Source organism: Eleutherodactylus coqui, chromosome 4, assembly GCF_035609145.1.
Source record: "Eleutherodactylus coqui strain aEleCoq1 chromosome 4, aEleCoq1.hap1, whole genome shotgun sequence".
Lineage (NCBI taxonomy): Eukaryota > Metazoa > Chordata > Amphibia > Anura > Eleutherodactylidae > Eleutherodactylus > Eleutherodactylus coqui.
In genome coordinates this window covers 205,389,358-205,413,459 of record NC_089840.1, presented here as the reverse complement: position 1 = coordinate 205,413,459, position 24,102 = coordinate 205,389,358, and the positions used below count along the sequence as shown (strand labels likewise).

General features: G+C 46.3%; 1 protein-coding gene across 1 annotated transcript; it reads left to right on the top strand.

The window, feature by feature from the left end:
* The first annotated feature begins 128 nt into the window (after positions 1-128).
* Positions 129-20,519, top strand: LOC136624840 (beta-microseminoprotein-like). Its single transcript, XM_066598774.1, has 4 exons — positions 129-139; positions 4,126-4,231; positions 7,692-7,791; positions 19,858-20,519. Exons 1-4 carry the CDS (start codon positions 137-139, stop codon positions 19,985-19,987), a joined length of 339 nt encoding a protein of 112 aa, XP_066454871.1. The 5' UTR covers positions 129-136; the 3' UTR covers positions 19,988-20,519.
* The last annotated feature ends 3,583 nt before the right edge of the window (positions 20,520-24,102 follow it).

Sequence of the window (24,102 nt, the reverse complement as noted above, 5' to 3'; positions counted from 1 at the left end):
GAATGACACATTTCTGGATTACTAAATCCCCTTTAGTAAACAAATTATGTGTCACATTATTAATTAGCATTGCATACTTAGTATAAATAGTGTCCTCTGTACACTCGCAGTTCCATCTGCAACAGACACAGAAACAATGGTAAGTCCAAGGAGAGTTTGGGGATGCAGGTATAAGACAAAAATAAGATGTTTGATAGCGGATTTCTAAATTATTGGAAGAATGACTTCTCATCTTTTCCTTCCTCCATTGCTTTAGTCCTATAGACTGTTTAACTTTCTACGGTCCAGTTTTCGGGCTTGTATCTTTATAGTTATATATTTCTCCAGCCTAGAGAACTAGGGAAATATTCTGAAAATCAAGGTTTTCCCTCTTCCCTCTTATGGGACCGCTCTCTGCTCTACTTGCAGCAGAGTTCTGACCATTTCCTTCTCTACAAGGGAAGGATAAGTCCACAACAAGTAGGCGCCAACTTGTTGAAAAATCTCTTGTGCAAGATCAAGTGCTTTAAATTGCTAAAACAACTCATTCACACGGGCATCAAACTCACGCCAATGTTAGCTGCGCAAAAAAAAATATTGCAGCTAAATGCACTAAAGCAACAATTTTTTCTGGTCAAGTCCCGGGCTTCATTCACGTTAAAATCATCCATTCACACGATCTGGATCTGTGAAAGAGGTCACTAGCGCTCGCATTTTCCTTATAATTGCTGTGCCACGGATGCAGCCTGGCAATTAGCACTTACTTGCGCGCTAATTGCCAGGCCGCAACCGCGCTTATGGGCGCAGCCTGGCAATTGTCAAAAGAATGCAAGCGGTAACTGCTGTGCTCGGGTAATAGCAGCTTAATTCTCAATGATCATTGAGTCGAGGTTGAAAAATGGTGCTGTGTGTAGGAAACTGTGATACTATACAGATGTAGCAGAGTTTAGATTGTCTGTGATCATTTTATCTTATCTCAAGCTATTGTTCTCTCTTTTTAATGAAATAAACCCCATTGTAAGGTAATAAAAATGGTAAAATGGTGGCATAGAAAGTTATAACACATTTAAAGTCATGATAAACTTTGCCACATCTGTAAATCTTGTTCTGTGGCACACAGTCTTTCGTTTCATATCATGACGACTTGGGCACACGTGCCAATGTGTGGTGCCTCTACATGGCACTGTTTTCTCATCTTGAAGAAATGTTTCCAGGAGAGAATAGTTTCATAATAGAGCATGTGATGAACATGCAACAGATTACGTATGAATCCATGAGAACATGGAGGTACAATATGGGTACTCAACTATCAGCAACTTATTACTAACATAGTAGCATAGCATGTTAGTCTGAAAAAAGACATATGTGCATCCTGTTCAGCCTATAGCATGCTGCGAATTGCCGCGATTCTCACATAGGCTGACAGCGGAAATCCGTCTGCCGCCTCCTGCTCCCGGGTGGCAGCTCCCGTGGCGGAGATTTGCCGCAGGATACCGCAACGCCTGTGGACAGGCAGCCTTAGGCTGCCTTCACACAGGTAAGAAAATCGCACAAGATTTGTGCATCGTGAGATGTAGTCTTACACAGCAATTAAAATGGCAAGGTGAGCATTAGTGTGATTGATCAAAAAAAAAAATAGCCAAGATCACATACAGTGCCTCACATCCGCGGGGAATTCAGATGGTGGAGAGCGTAATATGGAGCTGTGACTCACGGCCCCATATTGTACTTGCTCGTGTGAAGCTAGCCTAAGGGCTCCATCACACGGGCATACTTGCACGCACAATATCCAGCGAAATGGAACACATTGATTTCAATGGGTTCATTCAGATAAGCAGTTTTTGTAGGACCATTTCCATTTTCTATCTTTCTAGACATTTGTGCACCAGAGGTCACCATAGAAGTCAATAAGGATGCACAAATGTGTGGGGAATATGTAAGAAGATGCAGGGAGAACCACTGAGGAAATCCCACAACATTTGGGGACCTTTCGCAGGGATGGAAAAGGCTGCACAATGCATCACAAGCCGCAGTAAATACTGATGCAGAATTGAAAATGGCTTAAAACCTGCCTGCAATTCCGCATCAAAATTCACAATTAGACCTGCAGATTTTTGTGTGGCGTTCCTCAGCTGCGAATTTTGCTGCATCCTGTGGTGTAATTCTGACCCGCATGAAGGGTCCCTCACATTACAAGGCAAAAAATCTTCATATGGTGCAATGAATCCACAGAATTCTAAATCTGCAGCAAGTCTATTTATGCTGCAGATTAAGGCTACCTTCACATGTCGTTTAATCACTGCAGACATTCCACAACAGAACACCCGCAGCAATTACACTGGAAAAATGCCCTAACCAAACCTGCACCTAAATAGTACGGATTTGGGTGTGTTTGGGTTTTTTTTAAGCGAATCTGTTGTGCAATTTAACCCTTGTATTGCAAGGGTTAAATTCCACAGCAGAAATCCGCATCATGGGTATACCTCCTGCAGCTTTAGAATCCGCAGGGATTTGAAAAAAAAAACCCGCTGCTGGTTTGTTGCACGGGCGTTCGCAAAGGAGTAAAAGCATGCAAATTTGTTTTGCGAACCTTTTGCTCCTGAATACAAATCACAGCATGCTCCATTTCTGTGTGGTTCCCGCACGGATGGCTTCCAGTGGAAGTCAATCGAAGCCCACGGGAAAGCGGGAGTTTAAAAAAAAAACTACTGGTCTGATGGCGAGGACCATGCACAGTACAGCAAACCCGGAAGTGGAGGGGTCCGCGCAGACTCCGCCGGAAAAATACAGGTACGCAGGGATCACTGGCCACGGGCAGGGCTAGACTCCATGCTGGATTTCCCACAGGGAATTGGACCTGCCCGTGGACATGAGGCCTAAAGGTTCCTTCACACAAGTGTATGTTCAAGTGCGCGTGCTGTAAGGTTGATTTGCGCATGTATTGTGCATTTCAATGTACTTTTTGCAGACGCAGAGCCTGTTTATATGCACACAACAACCTGTCCTGATTTAAAAGACTATTTAGCCTAATGAGGTCCAGATGTGCTCTGTTCTCTGTGGTTTTGTACTGTGTTTTGCACATCCCCTTGCATATTGTGGCGCTTTTGCGCACCCCCATAGACTACTCATGCGCAAAAAAAGAAAATGTAAGTGAAACCATTGAAAGCTATTCTGTGCGTGTTGTGCACCCAAACTTTGCGTGTACGCAAATACGCCCATGCGGAAGAGCCATTAGGGTTTAAACACACGCATGTGTTTTAGTTATGCGGCCATGATAATCATGGCGGTTTTTGACACAATTGCCTCGCATCCGCAGGGAAATCTCACGTTCCCGAGTGCGATATCAGACCGAGTTTCACAGCCTGATATCGCACTCGCCCATGTGAAATTCACAGCCGCACAACGGGACAAAATTAAACTACTGATTTTAATGGTTTCATTAGCGGTATTCTCGCTCGTTAATCGTATGGGAGAGAAAAGATAGGACTTGCCTTATCTCCCTGCATGACCAATCTTCCCACTGCTTTCTTCAAACTCCTGCACTATGGCCCAAGAATAAAAAAATTCATGCGCAACGATGCTCCTTAGCAACAAGCGTAGTTGAGCATAAGTCCATGTGTTTTTGCCCTCAAGCTGAGGCATAAAATCAAAGGCCAGCATTTGTGGCTGCAATACAGGTGCAAAAATTCACTCTTATTACATGATTTGCTAGCCTGGTCCATAATGGAAATTTCTACTGTATGTGATCTTGACTTTTTTTTTTATCAAGCACACTAATCCTCACCTTGCTATTTTAATTGCTATGTAAGACTACATTCACATCTGCGCCAGAAGATCCATTTGGAGTAAGCTGTCCTATTAAATCTGGGAATTTTTTTTCTCTGGTATGCTGGAAGCTGGACAGACCCCATTAAGTCAATGCGGTTTGTCTAGTGCCGCTTAGATCTGTTCCGTAATTTTGGTTGTTCGACTCCAAGGACGGCAATGAACAGTGGAAATTAGCAAGAGACCACTGCAAGTGTGAAAGTGGCCTAAATGAATTGTATTTGAAAGTTTTGTGAAAATCCAAAATATTGGGTTTAGAAGGCACAACTTGTATAGTGTGATATGTTTTTAACACACATTGTCATTTTTTCTTTGTTGCAGAAAGGGATTTTGGCTCTTGGTCTTGTGCTCGCAGTCTTTGTTGCACTGTCTAGCGCTACCTGTGAACGTGGTTTATTGACACGTGATAAAGCATCAAGAAAATCTGGTAATAAACTAAACTGAGCTGTGCTCATGTTTTATAATATCTGTACAGTGGATATTCACAACACTGTCCCTCTTGTTAGTATTGCATGCTTTCCATTAAAGTGACCCTCCAGTTTTGGGACAAAATTTTGTCCCAGGACAGGAGGGTTAGGGGGGACATACAGTGTGGTGCCTTGGCTTAAGAGTTTAATTTGTTCTGTGACAGAGCTCTTACCCAAAACACTTATCTCAAATCAATTTTCCCCATTGAAATTATTTAAAACGCCATTAATCTGTTCCGGACTTCCCCCAAAATAAGCCCTAACTACCACACACTTCATGTAAAAAAACAAACATGAATACTCAACTGCCGCCGGCGTTCCGATCGTTGCGTGGACTGCTGCTGCCGTGTTCTCGTCCTTGTTCTCCTGCTGCCTCCTCCTCCCTCTGCTCCTGCTTCCTCCTCCTCCTGCTGCTCCTGCTTTCTTCTCCTCCTGCTGCTGCTCCTGCTTTCTCCTCCTGCTGCTCCTGCTTCCTGCTCCTGCTTCCTGCTCCTCCTGCTGCCTCCTCCTGCTGCTCCTGCTTCCTGCTGCTCCTGCTGCTGTCTCCTCCTCCTCCTGCTGCTCCTGCTTCCTCCTCCTCCTCCTCCTCCTGCTGCTCCTGCTTCCTCCTCCTTCTGCTGCTCCTCCTCCTCCTTCTGCTGCTCCTGTTTCTCCTCCTCCTCCTTCTGCTGCTCCTGTTTCTCCTCCTTCTGCTGCTCCTGTTTCTCCTCCTCCTTCTGCTGCTCCTGTTTCTCCTCCTCCTTCTGCTGCTCCTGTTTCTCCTCCTCCTTCTGCTGCTCCTGTTTCTCCTCCTCCTTCTGCTGCTCCTGTTTCTCCTCCTCCTTCTGCTGCTCCTGTTTCTCCTCCTCCTTCTGCTGCTCCTGTTTCTCCTCCTCCTTCTGCTGCTCCTGTTTCTCCTCCTGCTTCTGCTGCTCCTGTTTCTCCTCCTGCTTCTGCTGCTCCTGTTTCTCCTCCTGCTTCTGCTGCTCCTGCTTCTCCTCCTGCTTCTGCTGCTCCTGTTTCTCCTCCTGCTTCTGCTGCTCCTGTTTCTCCTCCTGCTTCTGCTGCTCCTGTTTCTCCTCCTGCTGCTCCTGCCTCCTCCTCCTCCTCCTGCTCCTTCTCCTCCTGATGCTGTTCCTGCTTCCTCCTCCTCCTGATGTTGTTCCTGCTTCCTCCTCCTCCTGATGCTGTTCCTGCTTCCTCCTCCTCCTGATGCTGTTCCTGCTTCCTCCTCCTCCTGATGCTGTTCCTGCTTCCTCCTTCTTCTGATGCTGTTCCTGCTTCCTCCTCCTTCTGATGCTGTTCCTGCTTCCTCCTCCTGATGCTGTTCCTGCTTCCTCCTCCTTCTGATGCTGTTCCTGCTTCCTCCTCCTCCTGATGCTGTTCCTGCTTCCTCCTCCTCCTGATGCTGTTCCTGCTTCCTCCTCCTCCTGATGCTGTTCCTGCTTCCTCCTCCTCCTGATGCTGTTCCTGCTTCCTCCTCCTCCTGATGCTGTTCCTGCTTCCTCCTCCTCCTGATGCTGTTCCTGCTTCCTCCTCCTCCTGATGCTGTTCCTGCTTCCTCCTCCTCCTGATGCTGTTCCTGCTTCCTCCTCCTCCTGATGCTGTTCCTGCTTGCTCTTCCTCCCTTCTCCTCCTGCTACTCCTGCTTCTTGCTCCTGCTTCCTCCTTCTCCTGCTTCCTCGTCCTCCTCCTGCTCGTGCTTCTTCCTCCTCCTCGCCACCACCCCCGCATCCCCGTGCTGCCGCCACATCCTCCTCCACGCCGACAGAGCAGTTCAATGACATCATTGAATGGCTGTGATTGGGTAACCCAGCGCCGGCTTTCACTAGCTGATGCCGCACTGGATTATCCAATCAGAGCATTAGCTTGCTGGAGGTGGGGTATTCAAGCTCCACTTCCAAGAAGAAATGCTCTGTTGTTGTGGAGGAGGATGCAGCAGCCTGCAGCAGCACCGCAGACCATCGCAAAGACCGGAATGCCGGAGGTAGGTGAGTATTAGACCCCCACCGAGCCTCTGCTTGTGAGATTCTTGACTTACGAGAAGGCTCGTAGCCTGAGTTTTTGCTATTAAATAAGAGCAAAAAAAAAATCGGGAGAGAGCACGCTTGCAAGCTGAGGCACCACTGCATTAGCTATAGTTGTCCTCCTCTGCTGCCCCGTCAATCCACCCCGTTTTCAACTGTCCAAGATGACTATAGCAAGTTTCTAACTGCTGTGAGAGTGCAGTATACAGAATGGCCTGCAGAGGGCTACAGCCAGGCCTTCTGGTACTGTAGAAGGGGTTAACAGCTAGGTATGGCAGGAAATAAAACAAAAGAACCAGTTCCTGCCAGACTCAGAGGGTAGAGAGTTACAGCTCAGTAAAGCTGAAGGGCTGCTAGCCCGCAGTCCAGTTTAGGGATCGTCAGGCCAGTCTGAAGGAAAAGGACGCCTCGGGGGGGGGGGGGGGGGGGGTTGGTGATGATGACCCTGCAGGTTTGGAAAACCCAGGACATTATATGGACTGTTGTATGCGGTGTATGCTGTACACGTTGGTTTCTGTGTGCATTAAAAACTGATGAAACCTTCAGTCTGCTGGAGCCTGCTTACACATGAGGTGTGCCATTTCCCAGATGAAGAGGCCAGCGATCCACAGATAAGAAACCCCCTTTCCACATTGCCTAATGTGCACTGTTCTCTGATTGGCAAATACTGATCATGTGAGCAACTTTGACCAATTAGAGAGCAGGTATAGTATGTTGTAGTCCTACCTAACTAATGCACTGTGGGAGATTAGGTAGCCTGAAGATTGCATTGGCTATCCTGGAGGGCCAAAAATGGGATCTGGAAATAGTGGAGGGATGGCAGCAAACAACAGGCAATATATTCCCCTCCTCCTCCTGTCCTAGGAGAGAATTTTGTCCTGAAACCAGATGGTCACTTTAAAACGAATTTGCACACTGGCATAGCTATAAAGTGGACAGAGGTACAATGGAAATTGCACCAGGATCCTAAAGGTTGACAAGACCTATACTCCCTCTTGCCACATAAGCAGATACCAGTACTATAAATGCCACAAGGTAGATGGGCGGGCGAATAGGCATATTATAGCTATTGTACTGTGGCTCAGAAGCTTTAAATTACACACTTATAGATAGCCCATGCCCAAACAGTGATTGTAATAGAAAATGCAACCACTTAAGGGCCCACCTCACACTGTACCTTCAAGTGGAGCAGAGTCACACAGAGTAATAAGTGGTTCTCCGGTCTGCCCGATAGGGAAGAATATATTTAGCATGGAATCTAAGGGTTTAAACAACTAACATCCGAGTTGTCTCCCGGCCCTGCCATTGCTACAGGATGACACCTATCACCTATTACTATCACATCAAGTGTCCAGAAAGGGGTTAAAAATGCTTTCTTTCCCAATTTATCTAATTTTATATGTCTATTTTTCAGGCTGTAATTACAAAGGAACATTTCACAAAATGAATAGTGAGTGGACTTCAGAATGTATGGAATGCACTTGTTCTAAAGCGGGCCTGGAATGTTGTTTAAAGTAAGTTATAAAACTTTTTGTTGCATTTAAACTTTAGTTTTAATTTGAAGCCCAATGTCCACTTGCACACACGGATTCCACTGCTGAATCCTGCAGCGGAATCCAGCCGTGCCGGCGGACATTGGGAGAAAAAAAGGTTTTCTTACCTCTCCGGCTCCTTTGCGGATCTCGTCTGCACTGTCCGGATCTTCTTTCTTCAGCACGTAATCCGTGGCACAGCCAGACTGACAGCTGCAGCTGTGCCACGGATATGATGGCTTCCATTGACTTCAATGGAAGCCATCCCGCAGAATCCGCGGCCAAAATAGAGCATGCTGCGATTTTCTCCCGCAGCGTGCAAACCGCATGTCGGGAGAAAATGGCATCTGCATGCTACTAATTAGTTTGCGAATGCTAATACATCCCTATGGGTTGTATTAGCACGGGTTCCGCAAATCAAAGCTGCAAGTGGACATTGGGTCTAAGTGAGCAATGAAAAATAGTAACATTACCTAGAAGCAATAGTAAGGATAATGTTTTCTGCCTTCTGGAAAATGGCTAATGTGTATATTGTTTTCCTTTAGGGCTTTTACCCACTAGCGTTTTTTTCTATGCTGCGATATCGCTGCGGTTTTTCAATGGGACCTTCTAATGTTAAAATCGCATTGCACAAAAATCGCAAGTTTGTGCTTTTGCGTTTTTGTGCGATGCGATTTTAACATTAGAAAGTCTCATTGAAAAAAATGCAGCTATAGCGCAGCGTTAAAAAAAAAAACAATAGTGTCGTAAAAGCCCCTATGGGGTTTTCCACAACTGAAAAATCTAACTGCTTTCATCCTGAAACAGTGCCACATCTGTCCATGGGTTATTTATTTTTTGGTATTGCAACTTGGCTCCATTCAAATGAATGGGACCGAGCTGCAACAGCTCAAAAACCTGCGGACAGATGTGTCTATCTTCAGCAGAAAGCAGCCATGTTTTTATAATCCTGGAAAATCCCTTTAAAGGGATTGCCTCATGAAGACATGCATGCGCTATTAAGGAGCTTCTTTCATTGAGTCAGAACATGGAGCTGCTCTATAAGATCAGCTCTTGCTCTGGTAGACTTGAGCTATCCTTATATGATATGGACAACCATTCATGTAAATGGATGCCACAAATTATTATAATTCTCCTTACACCAGAAAATTCCTTTATGGCCACAGTTTTCCCCAGTATAACTAGCTGTTCGCTGGAAGTGCTGGGAGTGAGATGCGCGGTCATCAGCAGCCACATACTGAAAAGGGCTGCCTCTAATTAGAAATGTCTTCATAGCTTTTGTCTCCACAATGAGAATAAAAGGGCCACTATGTGTGAAAACACATTTTTTCCATCCCTGCTCCTCCTCACCCAACTGCCTTTCACACTCCGGAGATCTACTCATTATATTCCAGTCACTTCTCTGCAATGCAGCCACCCTGTCTGATGCTTATCAGACACCATCTTTATGTTGAGATTTTTTACTTTCAGTCAATTCCATGATGCATCAGCCCAGCATTAGTTAAGGCTATACCGTATTATCATTACCTTCTGTATTCACCTACATACACTATAGACTGTAAGTATACAGTCAGGAGGATGAGCTGTGACCTCCTCTATTATAACTGTGTGACAGGGCTGAGATCATTAGTAGGAACTGTAATAGGAGTACTAGTGTCCCTGTCTAAGCCTTTTTCTGGTAGATCTATGTAATAGCATCACACAGATTGACAGGTTGACTAGAAAATGAATCCATAACTCCAAGTATATCTAAACTGGTCAGAACTGAGATCACATGACCATCTGAGGAGAAAAAGGCTGGAATTTTAGGATAGAAAGATAACTAACCAAGGTAACACTAGCTCACTTATATATACTGGGGGATAGCTACTTCATGAATGAATTAAAAAAACAAATTACCCAAGTGGCCCTTTAATATTGAGCGGAGGTTTTATACATAGCGGACACCCATCTCTGTTCTGATCAGGAGCTTCAATTCTGAAACATTACTCTTTACAAAAGAGTGTCCAAAGTTTGCCTTGTTCCCAAGTTATATTCAAGGCTCTGTATGAGGTTGGACATTGACTGTGTTATGAGAAATTAGAATAAAACTCTTGTCATTGGTGAAATTTGGCATTGCAGCTCAGTTTCATTTATATCACATCGCATGGAGAGGAGTGGCACTGCTTCTAGTCTTCACGTATAGGCAGCTTTAAAGGCTATGAACACCTTTTTTGTGGGGGGGGGGGGGGCATTTTTTCACTTAAAAGGATGTATTTTGGGCTAACAATCAGTTTTCTAATAGAATTTAATGACGTTTTGCACTGTTTGTCTTTCGCAAGTTCTACCTATCACTGTATCTAGAACCTGCAGTCTAAAGTCCCACAAAGCTGGGTCAACTACCCTCTGATAGGTCATCTGTTGAAAAAAGGCTAGACTACCCCTTTAAGTCTCAATAGGGGATCTGTCAGTGAAGCTGGACTCCCCACTTAGTTTCCCTCTGCTCTCTTCCTTTTCCTGCACCTTAATCAGCTAATTTATTATCCCTAAGGTTTTCATCACTCATGTAAAGCATTTAGACTAAAAGATTTCTCGCTGGATCGCTGAGTTCTCGCTCAGCACTTCACCTTCTACGTAAAGCACTGAGTGGGGAGCGTTTACATGTAATGAGAAGCCAGTGATCCTGCGATAGTTTTTATAGTGGCCCAGAGCTAACGGGGCCCCTCTATAAGTATGAAAGTGTTTGTCTTGTGCATTTGTGTTGTCAGTGTCTTCTATGTGTATGCATCTTTGATGTGTATTGTACCTCTGCAGCACTGAATGGGTTAATACCTGGGTTACATCTGGAAAATGTATCTTGTTGTGTGTCACATGATCATGTTTCATATATGCGTATGCAAGGTGCAATGTAAGTCAGTCTGCAAGTTAGTTGGAGTCTAAGCCTGAGCCTGAGCCTTGCAAGAGAGTAAGGCCTCCCTCACACAGGGCGTTTGCAGAAACGCAGCGTTTTTCAACGCTGTGTTTACTGCAGATTCCGCCCCGCTTCAGCAGCGCTGGCATACTTTATGCCGGCGTTTTGGCTGCGTTTTCAGCTCGGCTGAAAACGCAGCCAAGAATGCTGAAAAGAAAAAAAAAAGTAATACTCACCTAGCCGCTGCAGTCCGGGTCGCGGCTGCTGGTCTCTGCCGCTGATCCGGGCTTCCTCGGCATTCCTAAGTCTATTGCCGGAGGCCAGGTTTGAGAACCCGGCCTCCGGCAATAGAGTGCTGTGATTGAGCATCGAGCAAGCACCGACAACCAATCACAGCCCTTCATTGACTGTCTCAGCCAATCAGAGCTTGCCGGCGCTGATTGGCTGAGACAGTCAATGAAGGGCTGTGATTGGGCATCGAGCATGCCAATAACCAATCACAGCACTCTATTGCCGGAGGCGGGGTTCTCAAACCTGGCCTCCGGTAAAAGACTTGTGAATGCAGGGGAAGCCCGGATCAGCGGCAGAGACCAGCGGCCGTGACCCGGACCACAGCGGCTAGGTGAGTATTACTTTCTTTTTTTCTACCTAGCCTAGCTGGGACTGATTTTTGGGGTAGGGCTTCTATTGCAAGCGCTCACCCCGAAAATCGGCGAGCGGTTAACGCTGCCAAAAATGCGGCACCAAGTGTTGCAGCTTTTTTAGCAGTGCTGAAACCGCTGCCCATTCATTTCAATGTGCGACGCAGGGCTGAAAACGCCCAAAAATAGAACTTGCATCGCTGTCAAAGCGCAGCGTTGCAAGGCGCTGCGTTTTCAGCCCTGTGTGAGCAGCCCCATTGAAATGAATAGGAGTGTTGTACAGCGTTTAGCGCTGGGCTGAAAAGGCAGCGCTAAACGCTGTATAAAACGCCCCGTGTGAGGGAGGCCTAAGCCTGCTTCTGAAGCTTCTTGGTTTGAGTCTGGAGAAGCGAGAGACTTTTAGTAAGTAGGAGAAACTGCTCCTTGTCCTATGCGGATCCCCCAGGATGGAAGAGGCTGAGCAATGGCCTGATGTGTGCCCTGTGCCCTATTCATCCAGGCCTTCCTGCTATTAATATGGAGGACAGAGAGTGAGAAGAACTGCCATGCAGTGCTTTGTGCTACTGTCGAGTGAGTGTTGACAGGTAAAGAGCTGGAGAGAGAAGGTGTTGCGTCTTATGAACGTGCAACCTCAATAACATAAATCAAAGGCACGACTGTGCAAAAGGAAACAAAAACTAAAGGGGGATGCTCTCCCTATCGTCCCCTAACCCGGGAGGGGACCCTGCCTACTCGACAGACTGACCGCGCTGAAAAGTGCGAGCCTGTACTCGAACCTGGGCCACTGACCAGTCCCTAACTGGGAGCCCTAGCGCAAAACAAAAGGAGAACAAAACCAAACAAAACAGCAAAGAACTTAGCTTTGAGATGGAGAGCTTCCACCTCTGTGTGTTGCACCGTCGCTGTCCAACATGGAACTGCAGTGAATTGACCAGCACAGAGGTCAAACCTAGCACAGGTTAAATAGCAGCTGAGCTAGTCAGCAGCAGGTGCTGAATGACATCACTCCTGCCTCCACCACACCCCTCAGCTCCAGGAGAGGTAGGAACGCCGCCAAGCCCTGGTCCGGCCTGAAAGCAAGGTGGAAACCTCAGAATGGCTGCAACAGTACCTCCCCTTCTAGGAGGGGCCCCAGGACCCTTAGGACCAGGGTTTGATCTGTCCAATATGTGACTTACTACCAACTGCTCCTCCCCATCCACTAGCCCAGGAGCCGGGGTTGGTGAGTCATTCCCAGGATCGATGAATCTTTTGAGCAGAGATTTGTGGAAAATATTGTTAATTTTCATCGCACTGGGAATTTCTAACCGAAAAGCAACCGCGTTACTCTTCTCAGTTATTTTAAATGGACCTATAAATCGCGAGCCAAGTTTAGCAGACGATTGTTTGGGTCTTATAACTCTGGTAGACAACCAAATCCAGTCTCCAACACGGAATTCCGACCCCTCTGAGCGGTGACTGTTAGCAACTCGCTTTCTCCGCCGAACTGCTCGCCGTAACTCTCTCTGGACCTCGGCAATAATAGGCCCAGAAAAATCCGGCTGCCCCAGTGCCGGAGTCATAGCAACACACTTCTTCAATTTCTGAACCCTCTCAGAATCCATCTTAAAACCCTCTTGGGTATAAGCTTTGAGTGTCGGTCTCTCAGGAGGGGGTATGCGGCTCCTGGGGAACTCGTAGTCAGGGAGAAGTTTAATAGCACAATCTCCCTGTCTGTGCGGTGGTAATTTGTCTGTGTCGGCGATGACCTCCGGCAGCTCTTCTGTCTGAGTAGAAGCTATATCAACAGAAACGCAACCCGACAGACAACCAGGGCTCCAATTAACAATGTCCCCCTTCTCCCAGTCTACTACCGGGTTGTGTAGACGTAGCCAAGGCAGCCCCAAGACTACTTGCGACGGGGGGATTCTATGACATATAATGTTATAATCTCCATGTGGAACAGTCCAATTTTTAAACGGACGTTAGGCACACAAAACGTCAGACTTCTCTGCGATAGTGGAGCAGCATCAATGGCAGATACTGGGATGGGACACTCCAGAGCCTTCATCTCTAAGCCTAAACATCTGACCGTTTCCCGATGTATTAAATTAATACTAGCTCCACAATCCAGAAGGACTCTTATGGGGTTGCCCACTCTGTCACAAAGGGTCTCAGCAGGAAGCACCAGTCTGGAGGGTGATATCCAGGCAATTTGATGGCCTAGAGGGGCCCCCTCAGTAATCTCCCAGTCATCAAGTCCTGGCTGGCAATTATGACGGGGACAACACTGAGCCATGCAACCAATGCGGTTACAGGAAAAGCAACGACCTTTACACTGTACTTTGTTCCCATTCCTAGCCCTGGCAGCCAGAGACCCCAACTGCATGGGCTCCTCCACATCCGCTGATAAGAAGCCAGAATCTATGGAGAGTTCCTGATGTCTCTCCCTGATCCGTCTCCCAGCTTTGATAGCCAGAGACATGGCCTCATCAAGACTGCGGGGTACTGGATAACCTACCAGTACATTCTTGATTTTATTGGATAGACCCCAATGGAACTGGCTCTTTAAAGCAGGGTCATTCCACTGGGTTTCTGCTGCCCAACGTCAAAACCCAGCACAATGATCTTCGACAGAGGAGTCTCCCTGTCGTAAACGTCTGATATTCCCTTCAACCACCGATATCTTGTCTGGGTCATCATAGATTAGACCCAATGCAGCAAAAAAGTCATCCACCGAGACCAAGGCCTCAGACATTGGTGGTAATGAAAAAGCCCATGCCTGCGGCGCCCCCTGCAGTCTGGACATGACAATGCCCACCTTCTGGGCGTTGTCCTCTGAGGACACTGGACGCAGTCTAAAGTAGAGCTTACAGGCATCCCGGAAGGATCCGAATTTCTGCCTATGACCAGAAAAATGGTCGGGTAGCTCAATTTTTGGTTCCTTGCTGGGAAACTGCAGCGCAGTTTGTCGCCGTTTTATCTCAGCGAGCTCAGCAGCCAGAGTGCCAAGCTGGTGCGACAAAACCTCAAGGGGATTCATAATAACGGCACAGAATCTCCCTGAGTAGGTAAGGGCTGGTCAATCTGTTGCGTCTTATGAACGTGCAACCTCAATAACATAAATCAAAGGCACAACTGTGCAAAAGGAAACAAAAACTAAAGGGGGATGCTCTCCCTATCGTCCCCTAACCCGAGAAGGGACCCTGCCTACTCGGCAGACTGACCGCGCTGAAAAGTGCGAGCCTGCACTCGAACCTGGGCCACTGACCAGTCCCTAACTGGGAGCCCTAGCGCAAAACAAAAGGAGAACAAAACCAAACAAAGCAGCAAAGAACTTAGCTTTGAGATGCAGACCTTCCACCTCTGTGTGTTGCACCGCCGCTGTCCAACATGGAACTGCAGTGAATTGACCAGCACAGAGGTCAAAGCTAGCACAGCTTAAATAGAAGCTGAGCTAGTCAGCAGCAGGTGCTGAATGACATCACTCCTGCCTCCACCACACCCCTCAGCTCCAGGAGAGGTAGGAACGCCGCCAAACCCTGGTCCGGCCTAAAAAGCAAGGTGGAAACCTCAGAACGGCTGCAACAGAAGGAAAGTGGCCAGGAACAGAACCCCACAGATAACTCGAACTGTGGATTTGTCCGTCATCCTGTGAATCCTCCCTGTCACACCACTATTGTGTTTTCACCGGTAGCCTGCTGGCGTATGTAAAGTTTTGGACAGGGGAGGAGATGGTAGAGCCCTGTGTCAAGGCCTTATCTACACTGCTATCTCCTCGACTGTGGGCCCACTCCTCGGATGCTGCAGTTTTTATGCTCACTGAAAGTCAGCGGTAACCAAACGAGAACAAACTTTTTTATTTCTTTCTGGATTTACACTGAACAATTATCGCTCGAATGCGTTCGCTTGAACGGATTTTGAGCAATAATCATTATGTGAAAAATTGGCCATTAGACTGCAGGTTCTATATACCGTGATATGTACAAGCTACAGAAGACAAACAGTACAAAATGTTTAATCAAACACAATTGTCAGCCCAAAATACATGCATTTAAGTTGAAAACAAAATTGCCCTCCCACCTCAAAGATGTCCATACCCTTTGATGGAGAAATCACTTAATTTAGGTTATACTCAAAGAGTATTGTAGCCTTATCTGTCAGGTATGCCAAATTGTTTATACAATGCATTAGAGAAGAATACAGCATGAAACAGACAAGTGGCGTTCCAGGATTCGTTTTCTCCTCTGAAGTTCTTTATCGAGTAAAAAATGTATATAGAAAAGCACACTGTAGCACAAGCTGATCATAAGCAGACCGCACCCGGCTGTTATCCAATCATCGTATGACAAAGGGGTTAGGTTCCCCCAGCTCAGCAATAATCATCAAATTATTGAAAAAGTTACAATTGACGTGGCAGTTACATTATCTCAGGCTTACATGAACGCATAATTTTGCTAAAAGCTCCCCCACCGAACTGGTAAGACTGCTTTCACATCTGCGCTGAAACCTTTATTCGGAGGTTCTGTAGCAGATCCAGCACAAAATACCAGAAGAAAAAGTGCTGCATGCGGCGCTTTTTCATCCACTAAAATGCCAGACAGTTGAGTGAAAAGCAAATGGACCCATAATAGTTAGTGGGGTCCGTTCGCTGCTGTTTGGTTCCGTCATAAGACAGATCTGTTCAGCAAGGCAATTCCTTTTTCCTGCTCCCATAACAGCCAGAAAACTGAACACCCGAGCACAGATGTGAAAGCTGCCTAACTTCTGTTTTTGACTGCTTTTATGAGTCAATTAATGTGTAAAACATTATGACAGGTTACTCTTATACCATCAAAGTAGTATCTATATAAAAGAAGTTCTGATTACAACATTTAGAGCATTACATTAGAGAGCTGAGCTCTCTTTATGAAGTGTTTGGTGCACAATAGAGATGAGTGAACGTACTCGGTAAGGGCGATTTCGCAATCGAGCACCACGATTTTCGAGTACTTCACTACTCGGGTGAAAAGTACTCGGGGGCGCTGTGGGGCGGGGGGTTGCAGAGGAGAGTGGGGGGTAGCAGCGGGGAACAGGGGGGAGCCCTCTCTCTCTCCCTTTCCCCCCCCACTCCCCGCTGCAACCCCCCGCTCACCCACAGCGCCCCCGAGTACTTTTCACCCGAGTAGTGAAGTACTCGAAAATCGCGGTGCTCGATTGCGAAATCGCCCTTACCGAGTACGTTCGCTCATCTCTAGTGCACAATAACATTGTTACTATCTGTTCTGGCTAAGGAGATTTCATTTTTACTGCTGGTAAACTTATATGCAATGCCTACTGGATAAAACTCTTAGACCACTCTCACACATAGATGCAGTAAAACACTGTGATTTCAATAGTGACGCTTTCCCGGAATTTTACTTTAGTTTCTGGATGCATGTGATGGGTGATGAGGTGCGTTAAACACCAAAAAATAAAACGGACAACGTTTGAAAATTGCTGCGCTGGTAAGCGCTGTCCAGCGCTGTCCAGCGCTGTCTGTGAAGCCCCATTGAAATTAATAAAAGTGTTATACCGCGATTACCGGTGCATTCAAAACGCAACAGTAAAAACCACTTGCGTGAGAGCAGCCTTAGGGCTCATGTCCACGGGCAAAATAAGAATTAAAATCCGCAGCGGATTTTAACTCTTCTCCTGCCCGCGGATCCGCACCCCATAGGGATGCATTGACCACCCGCGGGGTAGATAAATATCCGCGGATGGTCAATAAAAGGGATTTTAAAAAAAAATGGAGCATGAAAAAATCTGGACCATGCTCCATTTTCGTGCGGGTCTCCCGCGGGGACGGCTCCCGCGGGCTTCTATTGAAGCCTATGGAAGCCGTCCGGATCCGCGGGACACAAAAATCATATTTTACTTACACGCTCCGGTTCTTCTCTTCGGCGCCGCGCCATCTTCTCTCAGTCCCGTCCGGATCATTTTGCTTCGGCCCGGCGCATGCGCGGGGCACGTCACCGACGTCATCATGCACATCCGCCGAGCCGAAGAATGAAGATCCGGCCGCGACGAGAGAAGATGACGCCGCCGCGAAGAGAAGAAACGGAGCGGATGAGAGGTGAGTTAATTCTTATTTATTCTCCTTTTCAGCGCTCATGTCCGCGGGAGAATCTGCAGCGGATCTGATTTTCCCCGTGGACATGAGGCCTTAGGGTGCTTTACCTGGGACAGAATATTTTGCAACAAAATCGGCTCGACTTAATGTGAATTTTGATGCAAATTTGCTGTTAGAATTCTGGTATTTTCAATTGCGCATCAAAATCTGCAGATATCAGTGGGGATTTTGGTGCCGAATATTTTCGCTAATATGCCATAGAATCATAGAATTATAGAGTTGGAAGGGACCTCCAGGATCATCTGGTCCAACTCCCTGCTCAGTGCAGGATTCACTAAATCATCCCAGACAGATGTCTGTCCAGCCTTTCTTTGAACACTTCCATTGAAGGAGAACTCATGACCTCCCATGGTAACCTGTTCCACTCATTAATCACCCTCACTGTCTAATATCTAATCTGTGTCTCCTCCCTTTCAGTTTCATCCCGTTGCTTCTAGTCTTTCCTTGTGTAAATGAGAAGAGGGCTGATCCCTCTACACTGTGACAGCCCTTCAGATATTTGTAGACAGCCATTAAGTTTCTTCTCAGCCTTTTTTATTTTGCAAACTAAATAGAGATGAGCGAGCATGCTCGGATAAGGCAGTTACTCGAGCAAGGATCACTCTTCTTGAGTAATTGCATTCTCGTTCGAGTAGGTTCGGGGGGGCGGCGGGTGGTAGCGGGGGGAGAGAGAGAGATCTGGGACCTGATCACAGCTTTTTCCTCCGCATCGCGGCCAGCATGAGAACGCATCGCTTATGTGAAAGAGGCCTTTAGGTTCCTTTATGGACCTGAAAATCTGCAGCTGTCAGATCATGCTGGAAGTTATAGTTCCCCAATGGATGGGAGAGGAATGACAGGAATCTGAAAATAAATGTATTTTAGTTAACTAGTAGGAGAGGGGACACATACTTTTTTCCAGTAGCTGCCTGCTGCCTATTCCTTGCCTCAGACTGTTTCGGTCCTGGTGGTCCTCCCAATAGCCTGCTGCCTGGCTCTTGCCTTGAACTAGCCACCCTTTCAGCTCTGTGAACCGGTAATAGGTGCTCATCCAGTGCCAGGCTGCAGACAGTAGCAAGAAGCTGCAGGATGTTTGGTGTTGTGGCCCCTGCAGTGACGTCAGACAGGCAAGGCCTGGGAGGGAATATTCTGACTAGTCAGTGTGCCTATGTGTTATCTAGCCATCCTATGCATCTATATACATAAGCAAGCCAATTTCTTATATGGAAGTAAAAATTAGCTGAGTGTTGCAGCCGTTCTGAGCCCTGCACTTTGCTTGCAGGCCAGACCAGGTTTTGGGTGTGCCCTTGCTTCTCCTGGAGCTGAGGGGTGTGGTAGTTGCAGGAGTAACGTCAGTCAGCACCTGGTGCTGAGTAGCTTGGCTCCTACTTAAACAGTGCCAGCATGATCTCCTGTGCTGGTCAATCATTCAGTTACCTTTGGACAGCAACGGAGGAACACACCTTGGCTGAAGCTCCTAGCTACGTTCTTTTATGCTTTGTTTGGTTTACTGTTGTTACCTTTCTTTTGTGCTAGGGCTCCCTGACAGGGACTGGTCAGTGGCCCAGGCACACGTGCGGGCTCGCACTTGTCAGAGCGGTCGGTCTGCCGAGTAGGCAGGGCCCACTCCCGGGTTAGGGGACGATAGGGAAAGAATTCCCCTTAGTTTTTGTTTCCTTTTGCACAGTTGTGCCTTTTGTTTATGTATTTGAGGTTGCACGTCCGGAGGACGCAACACTGAGATGCTGTATGGTATCTGTATGTAGTTAGGGTTAGGGTTCTGTCCTGCTCAAGGCACCCCAGGGGATTCATCTTTTACCCTCGGGGCTAGTCCAGGCCTGGAAAGGACTACCCTGCAACATTTACTGGCACCAATTATGAGTCATTGGGGTATAATCAAAAGTGGCAGGTTTGTTGTAGAAATGTCTACATTTGTAATTCAGTTCCATTGATCTGAGAGGTGTTTGGTGGCAAGCATATGGATTTCTGCAACCCCCATTCTGATGAATAGAACAATTGCAGTAATTTCTGTAACAAATCTATTTTATGTTCACTCTGAAAAATCCGTCTCTCATATTGCTTGCTACAACTATATAGTACCATGTCACTGTACCAAATTCTATTTGTTTTACTTATTCTTGCTTATAAAGCACCAACATATTCTGTAGCGCTGTACACAGGCTGTCATCACATCAATATACGTCCTCAGTGAAAGCAGGGGTGTCTGCAAGATAATTGTAGTTTGTAACCTTTCAAAGTTGTACTCTATGGCAGAGTCTCGGTGAGACCCTATCTTCATGTATGCTACAAATGTTTGTTGCCATGTTGTATACCTATATAGTGTTATTGAATACCTATATAATGACACAATGTATTTTAAGATGACATTTCCTTTCATCTTCTTACAGTGCAGCACAACCAGCTGGATATGATACACAGAACTGTGAACTTACTTTTAATAAGGAATCCTGTAGTTACACGGCCACCAAAAAGGACAACCCTTCTGAAACTTGTGAGGTTGATTCATGGGTCCTCTAACACAATTCACAATCCTCCTTTCGTCCGTCTTAACAGTACCCGAGTCATATCCTAGAATGTTTTCATAGAAATGACACGCTTTTGCAGAGATTTAAAAAACTGCAGCAAAAAAAAGCTTACAAAATGCCTTAAACACACTTTTAGGGTTCTTTCATAGCTACTGGAATATTCTGCAAAGATGCTGCATAATATTCTCTTATCAAAACCGGCCCCAAAACCCGTATGCCTAAATGTAGATTTTCATTCGGTAGTAACAGCAGAAACTTTCAAATTGTATCAAAATTAACCTTAGAAATGCAGATTTTGGTGTGAATTATTTTGCTCAGCAGACTATCCCGCAGTGTCTTGTGGAATATTCCGGCACATATGAAGGCACCCTTACTGCTTTCAAAATGCTTCTCAGCACTTTAATTTGATGTTAGCCTTGCAATAGAAACAACCATTTATTAATGTCTTTATCCTCTAGAAACGCTACAATGTACCAAGAAGTGTATGTAATGCATCACAATAATAAAGCAGTTATTAAAATGATTGAAAATCTGTTTTTTGGTCATATATTACTTAGCCCTATATAAATGCTCTATTTTAGTGTAAAAATAAATAAAAGGGGAAACTAATCCTGATCACAATATTATCAAAGGTTTAGCACTACAGAGAGTCTGTGTAACTACAGCCACTGGTGTACCTTACTTTTCAGTCTCCTCTAAATCATCAGCTACATAGAGGATCTGCTTTAGATAGTTCCAGTAACAGGACTGTCACTACTAAGAAACTTTTGAGACCTTTCAGGAGGCCCATCTACCTTAGACCTCGGTCAGACGGGCGTTTTTCCGTGCGATTTGCGGATCGCATGACGGATGCGCATCCGCAAATCGCGTGACCGGGGCGGCCGATGATTCTGCAGCTAGCAGCGTTTTCGGCGAAACGGGCCCGATCAAAGGAGCGCTGTCCGCTGTTCGCCCATTGAATTCAATGGAGTCGGCAATACAGCCGGCTCCATTGAAAGCAATGGGCTGCCGGCGAGCGCTGGATGAATTTTCGGGAAGGGCTTAAAAATATAAGCCCTTCCCTGAAAATCATCCTAAAATGTGTAAAAATAAAAAAAAATGTATACTCACCTTTTCCCTGCAGCCGGAGTTCAGCCGCGTCCAGCCGGCAGTTCTCCTGAACTGCTCTGTGTAGTATTCAGCAGGCGGGGATTTAAAATCCCCGCCTGCTGAATGGGCTGCCTCTGATTGGTCACAGCCCTCACCAATCAGAGGCAGCTCTCACTCACCCATTCATGAATTCATGAATGGGTGAGTGCTGCCTCTGATTGGCTGAGCGCAGGGACCAATCAGAGGCAGCTCTCAGCTATTGAATGATAGCTCTCCGGCAGCCCATTGCTTTCAATGGAGCCGGCTGTATTACCGGCTCCATTGAATTCAATGGGCGACCTCGTTCTTCTCTGCCACAGCTGTTACAGCTGTGGCAGAGGAGAACGATCTTTAGTATATGTTCTCAATGGGATCAGCGCTGCTGCCGCCGGCCCCATTGAGCGCATATATAGAACACAGCGATGCGCAGAACGCACATAGGCGCGTTCTGCGAATCGTTGTGTCCTATAATTGATCGCACATCTGCATAAAAAGCAGACATGTGACCAATCCCATTGGGATGCATTTGGTCTATAGATCTGCAGATCGCAAGAGCGTCTGCAGATTGGACCAAAAAACGGTCGTGTGACTGAGGCCTTAGGCTAGCTTCACACAGGTGAGCGTGATATGGGTCCGTGAATCCCTTGTAACCATTAGGGGGAATTCAACAACACACTAAGGCCTCCTGCACACGGGTGTATTTGGATTGCGGAGTCCGCAGCAGGCATCCACCTCCGGACTCTGCAGCAAATACAGTCCATAGTATTTAATGGCAAAACGCAATTTCATCTCCACGAGCGGAAATCAATTGCGATTTTCCTCTTGCGGAGAATAGATTGCGCTCCTGATGGCTATACATGTCATTCTCTTCGTGAGGGTGCTGCTACTGTAGTGGCTACCATAGGATTTGTCCCCTCCCACTCTTCTCACTGGCGGGAAAACTGGTTTTATTGGACACTTAACTCCTCCCACTAAACGAAACGGCGCACACCCAGCAACTTCTTTGGTAACTCAACTGCTGTTTATAGAGGGAACGTGTTGGGGGAGGCACTAGGCAGCGGATGTACTGGCACCATTAGTAAGGCAGGCCCCAATGAGAATGGATATATTCAACTGATACAGGTGAAAGGGATAGGTCCCTCTTTTAAAACTGTTCTGCTGCTCCTTGCCAGCTAGAAACAGTAACAGGGCATTATGCTGGCACAATGACACCCCCATACCACCCATGTACACTGCCCGCAGAAATGTTCGGAATGAGGCAAAACTGGACATACAGAGAATCAAGTTCCAAACAATCAATCTTAGGCCTCCGGCCCACGGGCAGATTTGCATTGCGGAATCTGGAACGGGCGTCCGCCTCCAGATTCTGCAGCAAATGCCGCCCATAGCATGCTATGGTAAAACACGACTTCCTCTACAAGAGCGGAAATCAATAGCAATTTTCTGCTTGCGGAAGGAGAAATCACAGCATGCTGTGATTCTGTGCGGCTTGAAGTCAATGAAATGGTGTGGAGGTGAAACATTGCATTGCACTCATCTGTACATTGTACAGCTTGTAATATTTTTTAAGGTTCCACTGAAAACAATGAGCGAGGCGTTCTGCGGGAAAGCACACATATGGCACGTACTGCTCGTGAGAATGAATCCATTAGAGGAATGGATTTCATATTTGTGTGAGTTTTGTGCAATTGATAAGTAATGGGGGCACTCTGTTGGATGATACAGTCGACAACATGGCATGGCTTGATACAATGAGTGCATGAATACTGTCCTGCCGTAGCGCTGACCATGTGATATTGACCGAAATCCACAGTTTATCTTCCTACAAGGCTGTGGGAGAGCGTTCCCTCCACGTCCAGTTGTCTCCCACAGATTCTCGATTAGGGGAGATTTGAGGATTGTGCTGGACAAGGAATGACCTGGACATACCTGATGTTCGCTGTGTGTGGCTGGAATATGGCACTGAGTGTGCCTTTAGTCTCTCAGAACTTTTCAGCACTGAGGATTCTATGTTGCTGCAACGCATAAAAAAGTTTCAAGCACCCACTAGCGCCACCTACTGTCTATTTACCTTTTGCATCATCTCCTCCTGGTTCCTGCTGCAACGTGGCCATCTAGTGGCCAAAGCGAATCATTGCAATACATTTAATGTATTTCCGTTATCCACATTTTAATTTCTAAAATAATATGCCCATAACATACACATACAGTTCTTTTAAAGTAACAGTACTTTGCATTCTTTATGGAGGGGCTCTGAGACCACCCTTTAGGGGCACTCTGGGGTACACACACTACATAAATACATATGTGTACTGTATACCAGCAGAGGCCCCTCACCTCGTATCCCACACACGCTGTCAAGCTCAGTCTACCTGGTTTCTTTTTCTTTTTATTTCCCGCTATGTTGAATAGCGATGGTGCGTATAAACGCAGTACATACGCAATTACATTGCACACATTTTGCGTGTGCAAACTCCAGCAAAATATAGGCAGATACATGCCCAAAAAAAGCATTGTTCATTCAGCAAATACATGATGCTGATGTGCACACAAGTACACATGCAATCGTGTCAAGCCGCTATAAGGGCTCATTCACTTCACGCTTTTGATTTCCATAGGAGCTGCAAAACTAAAAAATGGTTTTGGTTTGATCCTATTAATTTCAATGGGAATTTTTGAGCTTGGGTTTTGCTCTGTTTAGTTCTGTTCTATTTGATTTCTGTTTTTTTTTTAATGGAAATAATAAAGCAGACTGCACTGTTGCTTTGACGAAAAAACAAAAATCAAACAGAAAGGACACATCTTCATGACCTTTTACTATGGTTTTTTTGCCCGTAATATTGGATTTTTCAAAACATGAAGGGCTTTTTCACATGACCATGTTCATGCAGGTTTTGCGCATGTGCTAAACACAGTGAACAGGCCTAAGTGATTTCGATGGGTTTGTTCTCATAAGTAGGCCCTGCTCTATTTTCCTGT